General features: G+C 35.6%; 3 protein-coding genes across 3 annotated transcripts; 1 reads left to right on the forward strand and 2 right to left on the reverse strand.

Annotated features, from left to right (window-relative positions):
- Positions 1-181: 181 nt before the first annotated feature.
- Positions 182-1,317, reverse strand: LOC145634415 (uncharacterized). Its single transcript, XM_081685835.1, has 2 exons — positions 573-1,317; positions 182-464 (listed from the first exon to the last, which is right to left on the reverse strand). The coding sequence occupies exons 1-2, from the start codon at positions 1,191-1,193 to the stop codon at positions 405-407; spliced, it is 681 nt and encodes a 226-aa protein (XP_081541961.1). The 5' UTR covers positions 1,194-1,317; the 3' UTR covers positions 182-404.
- A 487-nt stretch (positions 1,318-1,804) lies between these two features.
- Positions 1,805-3,486, reverse strand: LOC145636582 (two-component response regulator ARR10-like). Its single transcript, XM_081688160.1, has 3 exons — positions 3,372-3,486; positions 2,726-2,878; positions 1,805-2,217 (listed from the first exon to the last, which is right to left on the reverse strand). Exons 1-3 carry the CDS (start codon positions 3,484-3,486, stop codon positions 1,805-1,807), a joined length of 681 nt encoding a protein of 226 aa, XP_081544286.1.
- A 1,740-nt stretch (positions 3,487-5,226) lies between these two features.
- On the forward strand, positions 5,227-6,287 carry LOC145634416 (uncharacterized). The gene is made up of 3 exons (XM_081685837.1): positions 5,227-5,563; positions 5,753-5,776; positions 5,857-6,287. The coding sequence occupies exons 1-3, from the start codon at positions 5,347-5,349 to the stop codon at positions 6,156-6,158; spliced, it is 543 nt and encodes a 180-aa protein (XP_081541963.1). The 5' UTR covers positions 5,227-5,346; the 3' UTR covers positions 6,159-6,287.
- The last annotated feature ends 6,973 nt before the right edge of the window (positions 6,288-13,260 follow it).

Here is a 13,260-nt window from a genome sequence, read left to right on the forward strand (position 1 = left end):
TTGATAATTGCATGCTGCTACTTTGGCAATTAGCTTGTCGATTCAAATGCTTTTCTTTATCCTGTTAATATAAATAGCTGCTTCTGCACTGTAAAATTATTCTTTTGCATCAGAGATTATGAGTCTACTTGAAAGAAACTGATAATATCATCTAACATATAAAACAATACAATAAAAAAGGTGTCCTCCAAAATAAATTAAGTTTAACATAAAATAAAACATTACAATAAAAAAGGTGTCCTCCAAAGTAAAATAAGTTTCACATAAAATAAAACATTACAATAAAAAAGGTGTCCTTGAAAGTACACACCCATAAAACATCACAATAAAAAGGTGTCCTCTAAAGAACACATGCATAAAACATTACAATAAAAAAGGTGTCCTCTGAAGTAAATTAAATGGAACTACTTCATGAGGAAAGGATCAAGCTCCAAGTCTGGTGCTGCTGCAGCTTCACCATTTCCCTACATACCAACACAATGACATACATGATCAAGTTAAGAGCACATGAATAAATTATGGAGATTCAAACGCGTTAATAATGTTGTCTTGTTAGTAAAAATGGGTGATACCTGTTTAAGAAACCTCCCCACGATATCATCCAAGGATTCAGTACTATTCTGGCCAGTTGAGTCATCAAAAGACTTGTGAGCGTCGTTTTGCTGCTGGGATTGTGGAGAAGCATCTTCCAATTGGCTCAAGGATGGAACAGCAGTGATGTTGTTGTTATTCTCTCCTTGTGTTGGAGCTACAGCCGGGATCAAGGAGCTTGAGGCATTGGAAATGTTGCATAAGTTCATAAAATAATTCGGCTTTTGAACCTGTTGTCCCTGTGCTGGGATGTTAAAATCATTGAGACTACTTGGACGGTCTTGGATTTGTGCATTTGGATGACCCATAGATGAGGTTCCAAATAAAAAATCAAGAGGATTATCGTTGTGAGTTTGAGCATTGGGAGGAGTTATGTCAGCAGCAGAGACATTATTATTGGCTGGAATAGGAAGCAAGTTTTGTGGGGAAGAAAGTGGGTGAATAACAGGCTGAATAGGATTCCCCCAGCTTACTTTGGCACTAGAATCCAACGACATATTAATCCCAAGATTCGAAGATGATTGGGTGTCGAATTCTCTTGTGTTTAACATCATGGAGGAGGTTGGTGGAGTAAGGAGAGGAAGCCTATTATTCATTTGCATGGTTGTTATTGTAGGATTGGCTTGCAACAAATAAGAAGCATTTTGGTTTGCAGGGAAAGGGAATGGATCAAACCTCCCAGTAGCAGCATTGAAGGAGTTTGGAAATTGGGATGTTTGAAGCAACGGAGAAGAAGATATGCCTCTGAAACTAGCTACCCCAGTAGCAGCGTTCAAGCGACCTAGAACTCCTCCTGCATGATCTGGTAGGGATGAGTAACCTGGATAGCTTGCTGGCCCTGCCAGGCTGCGGTATACTCCATAGCCTCCCCCTATATGCGCCAGCGAATCCTCAGTCCCTACAGAAACAAGTCTACTTCCACCCGCCTGCAGATTCGAACCAGAACTTATCTTTCGGAGGTAAAGCCTGTATTTCTGTTTTTTTTAAAAAAACATTATTAGGCCTTATGTCAATTTCATACATGTATTAAGATACAGAAAATGAAAGAAATTAAATAAGATCGAGGCTAGCTTATAGATGGATGGACCTGCAAATGGCTTGCAACTTTTTCTCTTGTGAGTCCTTCAACGTTCATTAAGTCAAGAATTTTCTTAGGAAAGGCCTCTGCAAAAAGAAAAGAAATTACTAGTAAATAAGATTTATGCATTATTTTTTAATCAATGAACAAACTAATAGGAAGTATGCAGTGGTACTTACTATCAAGACCTAATTGGTTGACAGCATCAACAAACTTCTGGTGTAGCTCAACCGACCAGAAAAGCCTAGGCTTCTTTTGGGTTGCTGGGTCTTCGTTTCCTTGACCACCCTCATCCATATCATCATCGTCGTCGTCATCATCATTGTTGTTGTCACCTCTGGAACCTTCCTGAGGGCCATCTCTCCTATTTCCAGATGCATTGCGACCAGGACCACATTTACCACCGCCTGCTGCTTTCTGCTTCCTCCTAACGATATGCTGCCATATATTTTGGAGCTCCTGAATCCTCACGGGTTTCACCAAATAGTCACAAGCACCATTCCTAACGCCGTCCATCACTCGTTTGGTATCGCTATAGGCTGATAGCACTGTCAAAGTTGAAAAGGCCCATATCATAATCCTCGATAATAATAATAATATATCTAGAGGGGTGGGGGTCTACATTGTATCTCGACTTCTTACTGAATTCTTTTAAAATATATGACTTTGTGGTTTAATTTATATTATAATTATTATTATTATTGTTATTATTATTATAACAACGGTAACAATAAAAATTAAACTAATGTATGAGGGGGTACGGTGGCTAAATTATAAGTTAAACTTCAGCAAATAACATCAAGAAATGATATCTCTATAGAATTTATAGTGACATGTTTTGATCATGATTGAATGTATTTACCGTGACACTTAGCATATATAGATTCAAAGAAACAATGATATCCAAATTAATTTGGGTGCATGGTACCAATAATTAATTTATGACGGTATGTTTATGACATTAAATTAATAATTATTACATTATATTTATTTTAAAATTTTGTTTCATCAAGGTTATTGAGATAAGAAAGCTAAAATGGGTTAAGAGGATCTTACTGATGACGGGCAGATCCATTTCAAGACCCAAGATCTGAAGGAGTTTGATACCATTCATGTCCGGCATTTCAACATCGCTGATCACTATGTCATACTTATTTTTGTTTGCTTTCAAAATGCGCAGTGCCTCCTTTGCTTGGTTGGTTGTAGTAACTATTCAATACAAAAAATATATACAATAAATCATTAGGATTGAAAAAAAAATAATAATAACAATCTATGTTTCTTAGATTATAATTGATACCGATTTATCTTTTAAACCAAATCTAAGACTAAACAATTGATAATAGAATACAAAATTACACACTTTATATGTCTTCGTAGCGTGATTATATATATTTTTTTTGGGGTTATTAAGAGTTTCTTTTGAAATACACTAGATTTTCTAACAAAAAGTGTACGTACATATATATCTTGCATCAATACTAGCATTCGCTCAAGCAGAATGAAAAAAGCATACAAAGGATCAAAAGATTTAAAACTACAAACCCTCCATTTTGTGTGTGTATGTGTGGGGTAGGGTGGGGGTGGGGTTACTTCAATAGGAAAAGGGTTTGAAAGTAACAACACAAATATATCAAAACAAATACAAGTATATGAATTATGAATATAAAATTAAAAGGGGGCGGGTGAAAGAAATACATACCATGAAAGTGACATTTTCTAAGAAGGTTGTCCATCAACTTGAGAGAAGTATTATCATCATCAACAACAAGAACCCTTAATCCTTTAGGAAATCGCTCATTTTCTAATGAGGCCATTTTCACACACTAGTTTGGAGAAAATAAAAAGGGGAAAGAACTGGTGAATGAATTATTAAAGAGAAAAAAGATGTGAGTAATTGATTGGTGAAAATTTTATGGTAGAATAGAAGACAGTGGTTTAGTATATATAGGCACAATGTATATGTACTTATAATGTGACTGAGACCAATAATTACATTAATTATTTCAATAATAATAAAAAAAAATGGATAATACTGATAAAAAAAGGTGATAAAAGAAATATAGAAAAGATGAAGAATAAGTCGGTTATATACTAATTATGAAATTTTGAAATGAGAAAAGAGTTGGATTATTGTAAAATTCAGCGGGGGAATTGAGGTGAATGTATTGTGTACAAGAGAATGACGGTAAATGACTCGTGTTTAAATGTTTATGGTTTCTTAGACGGTTTTGTTCTTATAGAATTGTTATTAAGGTGAATTATCTCACATATACAATTTCTTAATTGTTTTTTTTAATGCCCTTATTGTTTCCATTTTCTTCCTATTTCCACTTGTTTTAATTACCTCTACAGTAATACTAACATTAATAATTTAGTATTATATATTAGGAAACCTATCCAATTTGATACAAAATTATTATTGATATTATTTAATTCAATGAATCCTAAATGATACAATACTTAGATGGATGGATATATTAGTAATAAGGGATATGATTATGTCCATTTTATGACTTATTTGCTTCCATAATAAGAAGATATGACAGTATCAGAAATAATCTGTATGGGTACAATAATAATTGAGAGTCTCCAATAAATATGTATGAGCTTGCAAATAAAAATGAAATAGTTGTGGTAATATCAAGTTTGATACTCTCTTTTTTTTAAAAATAAATAAATAAATAAATAAAATCAAGTTTGATACTAGACCAAAAAAAAAAAAAAATCAAGTTTGATATGTTACTGGTGTGGATATGAATTAAACACGTGGCATATGTATCACTCTTGATATGTTGACTAGGTTGACTATTTGGATTTTTTTTTATTCTTAATTATATAATATGATGTTAGGGTCTGTTTTGATTGATTGAATTAAGCTGAACTGAACTGAACTTATTAGAGCTGAACTGAACTGAATACTCCCTCCGTTTTTAAATACTTGCTCCATTTCTATTTTTTGCAATATTCATTTGTCCTACTTTGACTAATGTTTGTTATTTATACATAAGTTTAAATATAGTCTTGTGGGTACTTGTTGGAATCATCTCAATGAATAGATTATTAAATTTCAATTGTTAGAATTTATACTTATTGATAATTAAAGATATTAATGATCAAAGATTAGCATCGGCATGCGTGTCCAAGAGAAATGGAGCAAGTATTTAAAAACGGAGGGAGTATTATATAAGAGAAGGAAATTAGGAGCTGAAATTATTATAGTTGAATTGAACTGAAAATAATCGTATGAGAACAAACCCTAAATCTAGTAAATAAAAAAGGAAGTAAAAAGAAAAATAGATGGAAGAATGAGTAATAGATAAATGGGCCTATGGGGTGGTAGGCAGCATGGTATGAAATGCAAATGGATGGACATGGATATGATAAAAATAAAAAAAAGCCCAATATAATACGTGTATTAAGAAGGGACGCCCAAACTAGAACAATAGCCCAATTGGTTTATTAATGAAAAAAGTGATAGGCCGACAGAGTGGTAGACTGGGAAGTACTCAGTAGTGTGTTTGTGTGTGACAGCAGTTACTAGTTAGTGTTAAGTACTCGTAGTTGGGAAGATGGATCTACAATCTAGTCCGTAATCTGTCTTCCTGTTCCCCTCGAAATCGTCTTCTCTGACTCTGGTAAGTAGTTGCAGTTGAAGCAACACTACATTCAATTCAATGAGCGGTTCAAGTTCAAATTCTCGGGCAGCAGGCGGTGGCTGGTTGAGATGGTGTTTGGTGATGTTTGCAGTGACCTCCGCACTGTGCGTGTCTGCTCCTGCTCTTTATTGGAAGTTGAATCATCATCATCAACAACACTTGTCTTCTTCATCTTCTTGCCCTCCTTGCTCCTGCGATTGCCCTCCTCCTCCTTCTCTCCTTCAGATTGCTCCTGGTAACTTACTTACTTCCTTAATCAATTTACTATCTACATTTCATATTATTTGCAACGATTAGATATTTTCCTCTTTAATGTCAATTCGTTGCAAATAATATGAAACGGAGTTAGTATCACTACTCTTTCTGTTATTTCACTTTCTTTCTATTTTTGATTCAACTCTCTTTCTTTCTTCTTTTGTTCCAGGATTGGCCAATCTTTCCGTCCCAGGTATTCATTCATTCATTCGTATTTCGTAACCCTAGACTCAATTGCAACATTAATTAATTATTTTAAATTGTCTCCGGCAGATTGTGGGCAGAATGACCCGGATCTGAAGAAAGAAATGGGAAAGCAATTTGTGGATCTGCTCACAGAAGAGCTGAAGCTGCAGGAGAGTGTTGCTGCAGAGCACGCGCATCATATGAACTCCACATTGACGGAAGCAAGAAGAGTTGCTTCTCAGTACCAAAGAGAAGGTGACAAATGCATTGCTGCTACTGAAACCTGCGAGGCTGCCAGGGAACGCTCTCAGGATTCCATCAGGAAGGAGATCAAGCTTACTTCTTTGTGGGAGCGTCGCGCTCGCAACTTAGGCTGGGAGGACCACTAATTCTAACTTACCAAATGTATCACCTTCATTCCTCACTTTCTTTTTGCTGCTTATTCATACCGCCTTCCTATCTATCAACTTGCTTTGCATTTGTCTATATTCAAATCAATTCAATGTGTTATTACAATATACTACACTTGTCTTATGGCTCAAGAGTCTGACTCTTGCCCAAACTACGTGTTGCTTGGTAGACTGATGAGAGAAGTAAAATGATGTTCATCTGCGAACCTGTTTTACAATCACACAACATGTATTCAGCTTAACTTTTACTCAATGACCAAAGAGTCAAAATATTTCATCATGTACTACTGTACTTTCCCTTCCTTGGCTTGTCTTGATTATTTGTGCTGGTCGTTTAATGTCCCTTTTTTTTATTGCTAGCCTAGGTCATGGTTGGAAAATATTAACTTTTGGATAAACAAAGGGGCAGCTATCAGAAGGGGAGGGACGAGGGAGGGAAGGAAAAGGGAAGAATGATGATTTTTCCTTCCAAATCTCTCCATTGTTAGAGACATCAATTTCTTACAATTTAATCCCTCTGTTCTCCCCTCTAATTTCCTTCATTTCTCATTTGCTATCCAAATGAAAGATGCTTCATTGCTCCATTTCCCTTCCTTTCTTGTCCTTCCATTTCCTTCGACCCAAGCACACTCCTGCACTTTTTTTTTTTTTTTTTTTTGTAATTATTAGCCTAAATTAGATAATGTAGTTAATAAAAAATTAGTAATAATGTATTAGTCAATTTTTCTGGAAAATTATGAGACTATAACTTCCTTATTACTTTCTTGGGACTTTAAGGATAAATTGTCTAGAACATGATTCACCCACAGGGGCTGAAGCCGTAAGGTGGGTTCAATATTTAGACAATATGATCTCCATTCAAACCATAATGTATTCCTTACTCATGTGCATCCCCATTATGTGAGTTGGCTTAATTTTATCACTGACTGCTTTCTAACTTTATATTGCTTTCCATTTAAACCGTAATGTATTCTTCTGTGCTGTGCTGATTGCTTTAGCTGGATCATAGGAACTGTGATAAATCCTAGTCGTTGTTCAAAATGATTTGCAAATTGGTATCTGTATACATACTAACATACTTATATATTGTACTATATAAACTGGGGGCACATTTGTTAAAAGATAACGCAGGTGTCCTAAGATGAGTTCAACGAGAACAAAAATTTTGTGAGGAACAGAAGGGTAAAAGCTTGTTTGATTCTGGTTTTCAGTACGAATACGAACCGTGAATGCGTGGTCTAACAATCCTTTAGACCTTATGAATTAAAAGCTAGAGGTGTCAAGAAAAGTTTCCACGGGGATAACTGGCTTGTGGCAGCCAAGCGTTAATAGCGACGTTGCTTTTTGATCCTTTGATGTCGGCTCTTCCTATCAATGTGAAGCATAATTCATCAAGTGTTGGATTGTTCACCCACCAATAGGGAACGTGAGCTGGGTTTAGACCGTCGTGAGACAGGTTAGTTTTACCTTATTGATGACAGTGTCACATTGGTAATTCAACCTAGTATGAGAGAAATCGTTGATTTACACAATTGGTGCTTGGTTGAAGCCAGTGGTGTGAAGTTACTGTGTGCTGGATTATGACTAAACGCCTTTAAGTCAGAATCCGGGCCAGAAGCGACACATGCGCCCGCCGTCCAATTGTCGTCCTACAATAGGGGCTTCGGTCCCTAAGGGCACGTGTCGCAGGCTAAGCTCGTGCGGTGAATCATGGTTCGAAAATGCGGTTTCGGTTACGATCACGGGAACGGTTGCGGTGTCGCGGTAACGCTTATGATGCGTTGATCGCGGACTATGTCACGGTTGTCTCGATGCAAATTTGATTTCAAGATAGTAGAGGATTAGAGCCATTAGTGAGGTGATATGGGGACATAATAAAAGATTTGAGCCATAAGTGGGGAGATATGGGGGAATCTTTCACTATATCTTTGAATAGAAAGTAACTTTTGTGGGAAATAATAGATGTAACTTTCAATGCGGGGTGAATTAGGGTTAAAATGTTTGATTCGGACAAAATCGCGGGGTTTTTTAATACCCCTTGTTGATGCGGACAATCTCGGTTCGGTCAATTGAATTTCCTTTACAAAACGGCCCAACCAAGACGTCGCGGCCTTGTTTTTATACCATGCGGTGAATGCGCCGTGAGAGTCGCCTTTAAGTACAATTCTTATCGAGCGGCGGGTTTAATCCTTTGCAGACGACTAAAATACGCGACGGGGTATTGTAAGTTGCAGAGTGACTTTGCTGCCACGATCCACTAAGACTAGCCCTATGTCGCTTCAATTCGTCCCTTCCCCCACCCTATTCCCTAAAAACCACCTATATTTTGGAAAACAAGGTTAGCGATGCTTCTTATATGCTAAAATATGCTAGCAACTGGATCGAGACAAATCACAGTGTTGAAGTGTGGGATGGTGCAAGGGGGTGTGTGGCATGTGAACCCAAAGGCAAAGCATAAAAACAAATAGCTTTTTTCGTTTGAGGGTATATCATCTTTGCCTTAAGACATGATGATTAAGGATGAATGAGATGGTTCTGGGCATTATTTATGACTGTGAAGGCACTTTGGGAGCCCATGTAATTACCTGTATGGATGAAAAAAATGATGTACGGAAGCCAAATTTGAAGGTTATAATACACGAAATTATAGCAATTTAGAAGGTGTCAAGACCCGGTGTTAGAAATTCACGGAATTGTACAGGATGCATGTCGGAGTCATATGATGTTGTTTGGACCCATATACGACCATAAGTCAGCTACATAAAGGCCTCGTTGAAGCTTATAGCTAATACTAGAGACGTGTACGAAAGCGGATAAAATTGGATGCTGAAAGGCAAATTGGATGGTTCTACCCACCCAATTGGACCCCCGGAGGGTATTAGGGTCTATAGGTAGCTTCTTGGCAATTTTTGTTTTCGGATTAAAAAAAAAGTCAAAATTTGGCAAAATTGAAGGCTATATAATACACGTTTTTTGGCCAATTTATGAGGTTTCGGGACCCGGTGTCGAAAAGTGTCGAGATATTAGGGGATACATCCCGGGGTTATATAATGTCGTTTGCAACCATATATGATCATTATATGTTGACTTAAATGTTCGTGGTAGCCTCGAATTTATGAAATCAGTGCAAGGTGTAAAAGGGTAAATTGATAGTGTAAAGGCATATTGGATGGTTTTACCCACCCAAATAGACTCCCGAGGTGTATAAGGGTCCATGGGAAGCATCTTGGCAATTTTTGTTTTCGAGTCTAAAAATGTGAAAAATTGTACAAAACTGAAGACTATAATACACGATTTCGGGTCATTTTTTGACATTTTTTCAAAAAAATGAACTGAATGCATGGGGTGACTCTTAGAGTCATATAAGGTGGTTTGAAACCATAAACACCTATAAAGATGTCTATAAAAAAACAAGAATGAGTTATGTTTCTATTTTGAAATTTTAAAATATAATGATGTCATATATGTATAAATGTATAATGATGTGATGTGGCTTGATTATAATGATGTCATAAAAGTATACTGAAGTGTGACTTGATAATAATGATATCATATGAAGCTAATGATAGCACATAAGTATAATCATATCATATTATGTAATTATGTTTATAATGATGTGACTTCATAATATGATTATGTTTATAATGATGTGAGTTCATAATATGATGTGACTTGACAATAGTGACATCATATGAGTATAATAATCTTATATAAGTAAAATGATGTCATTTAACCATAATAGTGGCGTGATGTGACTTTATAGAGTTAATACTATGACTTGGAAAAGAACACATGTTATGATGTAAGTATGGATAGTAATACTACTATTCACATGTGTGTTGATTTTTGTAATGTGATGTGTTAGATTGATAGACTATGGATTATCATAATACAATTTATGTTTGTAATCTAAGTGTTACATCTTATCTCATATTACATCATCAATAAACACAAATTGTCCCTCAATTACCCTGTAGCGGGGTCAATTGGCATCCAAAACAGCCCTAAACCTCGAAAAACGCGCAATAAGGGTAATATGGGATGTACCAAAGTGTCAATACCCCATCCCTCTACTATTCCAGACTTTTTCCCCATCTTTTGGGACTATTTCAGCAACTTTTCCTGTTTTTCTAATTACCGCCTTTTTTCCCGTATTTTTCATTTTCGGGGCCCACAAAAAATATTTTTTGGAAAAAAAGTGTCAAATGAAGATTAATACCCATTCTTTGGATTCCACCAAAAAAAACTGGGTGTTATGATCACATTTTCACAAGTTTTGATCCATTATTGTGTTAATATCAGTCGGGTATTCACTACAATTTCACAAGGAGTTCAATATAAAGCTTTTTAGGGGAAGGTAGACAACTCAAGCTTGAATAACCAAAATTTAATTATTCAACCTTGGGGCCTTCTTAGGACCTCATGTAAGTAGTGTGCATTGCTAGACGCTAGTAGAATGCACTCAAAAATCTCCACCCTTTCTCTTCTCATCTTTTCCTTGCATTTCCTTATGTCCAAACAATGTATTAGTCAATTTTTCTGGAAAATTATGAGACTTTAACTTCCTTTTCACTTTCTTGGGACTCTAAGGTTAAATTGTCTATAACACGATTCACCCATAGGGGCTTAAGCCGTAAGGTGGGTTCAATATTCAGACAATGATCTCCATTCAAACCATAATGTAGTCCTTACTCATGTGCATCCCCCATTATGTGAGTTGGCTTAATTTTATCACTGAACTGCTTACTAACTTTATATTGCTTTCCATTTAAACCATAATGTATTCTTCTGTGCTGATTGCTTTAGTTGTGATCATAGGAACTGTGATAAATCCTAGCTGTTATTCAGAATGATTTGCAATTTGGTACCTGTATGCATACTTGTATACTGTACTATATGTACAAGGTGTTTGCCCTGGCATAACTCCATTAAAACAAACACAGCATCTTGTCTACTTTATCTCGTTTCGCTATACAAATAAAACTGATAGTGTTACTTGAATGCCCCTTTTCTCATTTCGTTATACAAAAACTGATACAGTGTTACTTGAATGCTCCTTTTTGTATGCCTTATTTTCCTCTGTTTTCTTTTGCTTTGCTTGATTTTCCTTTGCCTGTTGTTTGATGTATTTGGAATCAAATGGTAAAGGTGGGTGACCCTTTTAAGTTTACCTCAAGTGGGTAAATTACCGGTAATTTCCCACCCGTGTGACTGATGGCTTGTGTTTTCATTTTTTTTTTTTGGAAGAAAGTTAAAGTGTAGTCTTTTCAGTTACAGAAATTGGTACACTTTTATGGACTAGACTCAGAGCAATATGCCCAATGTTATGTACAGTAATGTACTTAGGAGATAAACAAGTATATCAAGAACATTATTATGAAACGTGATATTTTCATGCTGCTATTTTGGCAATTAGCTGTCGGTTTGCTGTTTTACTTTATCCTGATTAGTGATTATATAAATTGCTGCTTCTGTACAATTATTCTCTTGCAGGAGTGCTTATGGAATTAATCCTAATCACTTAATTATTGCTTTGTCCTGTATTTCATTTGTTGATATTGTGGTGATTAGATTCTGTAATAGTGTAATAGCTAACTGGCCCACGCTATTGTTGAAGTTTACTTTAATTTCGTCCTGATGGAGATATGAAGGCCCTCTGTACTCTTTAAGCTGTACAGCTTTTGTTTTAAAAATCTTGTTTTGATGCATCATTTTAGCTACAAGTTGATCCACCTAATAATCTAATATACCTGAAACTTGAAGCTAAATTTGGATGTATCCCCCCAGAGTCCTCGCGAGGCATTGGAGTCGGGTTATATTTCGAATGTTGTTTTAGGGTAATCGAATCTGGCTCAATTTAAAGACCTCACAGCTGAATCAATGGTAAGACGTTGAATAAAAAGTGGGTAGAGATTGATAGTGTGGTAGGCTTTGATACAGGCACTTATTAGCTATGCTATGTGGGTTGAATATAGTGGGCTTTGTAGCCTCCTACCACTAACTGATTTGTAGAACTAAAATCACGAGTTTAAGAAATTGGATGTTATTTTTCAACCCAGTTCAAAATTTCTGCTTTATTAGTCAAAAAATTGAAAAAAAGTTGGAAATGTTAAAGGGTTGTTACTTGTTAGGTGCAGCAAATATAAATGCAAGTGCCTGGGTTGGTTGAGTAGACTGTACTACTGTAGGGAGTGAGTGAGCGAGTAAGAGAGTAGCAAAGTAAAATCATAAATGCAATGCATTTTACAATCTCCAATCTGCCAATAACATGAATGCCATGATTTTGATGTCCTCTTGTATTACGAGTACATAAATAAATGTACGAAAGAAATTACATTAAATATCATTACTGTTGCTATTAAACCGATAACTGGTTTATCACGCCAAAAACCCGTTGTTCATTTAAACTATTCAGGTTGATTGTTTATACACTCTACTACACTACAGTCTACAGACTTGAGCTGGTTACCTGTCTCTAATCACATACAATTACTTACTATCATTTGAATGCAATCATCCTAAAAGCTGTCTTTGTTTAAAGGATTCTGGTAATCCTGTAAAGGTTGCTATTATCTAATCTTATCCCCTCAAAATATGGAAACTGCTGTCACTATCTAACTAAACCTCTTTCTTTTACAATTTGAATAACAGAATTTGATTTTGATTTTGAAACCAAATAACATGGAGTTTTTGTCATTTAAATCCTACACTATTGCCCAATACCTCACTTTTACTCATTTTAAGGTGACCATTAAATTTATTTTTCAATTACTAAATTCATGGATTTGATTTTTTTATCATAAAAAGCAGTGGTTGAAATCTAAATGCTGATTATAAAGCAAGTTACTAAAAAGATGATTCTTTATTCTTTACTCTTTAGTATCACTATCCTCTGCTACTTGCCCTGCCACTCCTCTCTAATTTTCATTCTTCTTTGACTAATTCTCTCACTTTTAAACTACTACTAACTTAAACTAGATTAAGTAATAGCATTCCAGCTAAGATTATGGAGTCTTATCATTTATTTAAATTATTACTACTAATTGTACATTAGCTTAATTTTCGATTAACATATTATTTT

The sequence above is a fragment of the Chenopodium album genome, chromosome 6, assembly GCF_948465745.1.
Source record: "Chenopodium album chromosome 6, dcCheAlbu1.1, whole genome shotgun sequence".
Lineage (NCBI taxonomy): Eukaryota > Viridiplantae > Streptophyta > Magnoliopsida > Caryophyllales > Amaranthaceae > Chenopodium > Chenopodium album.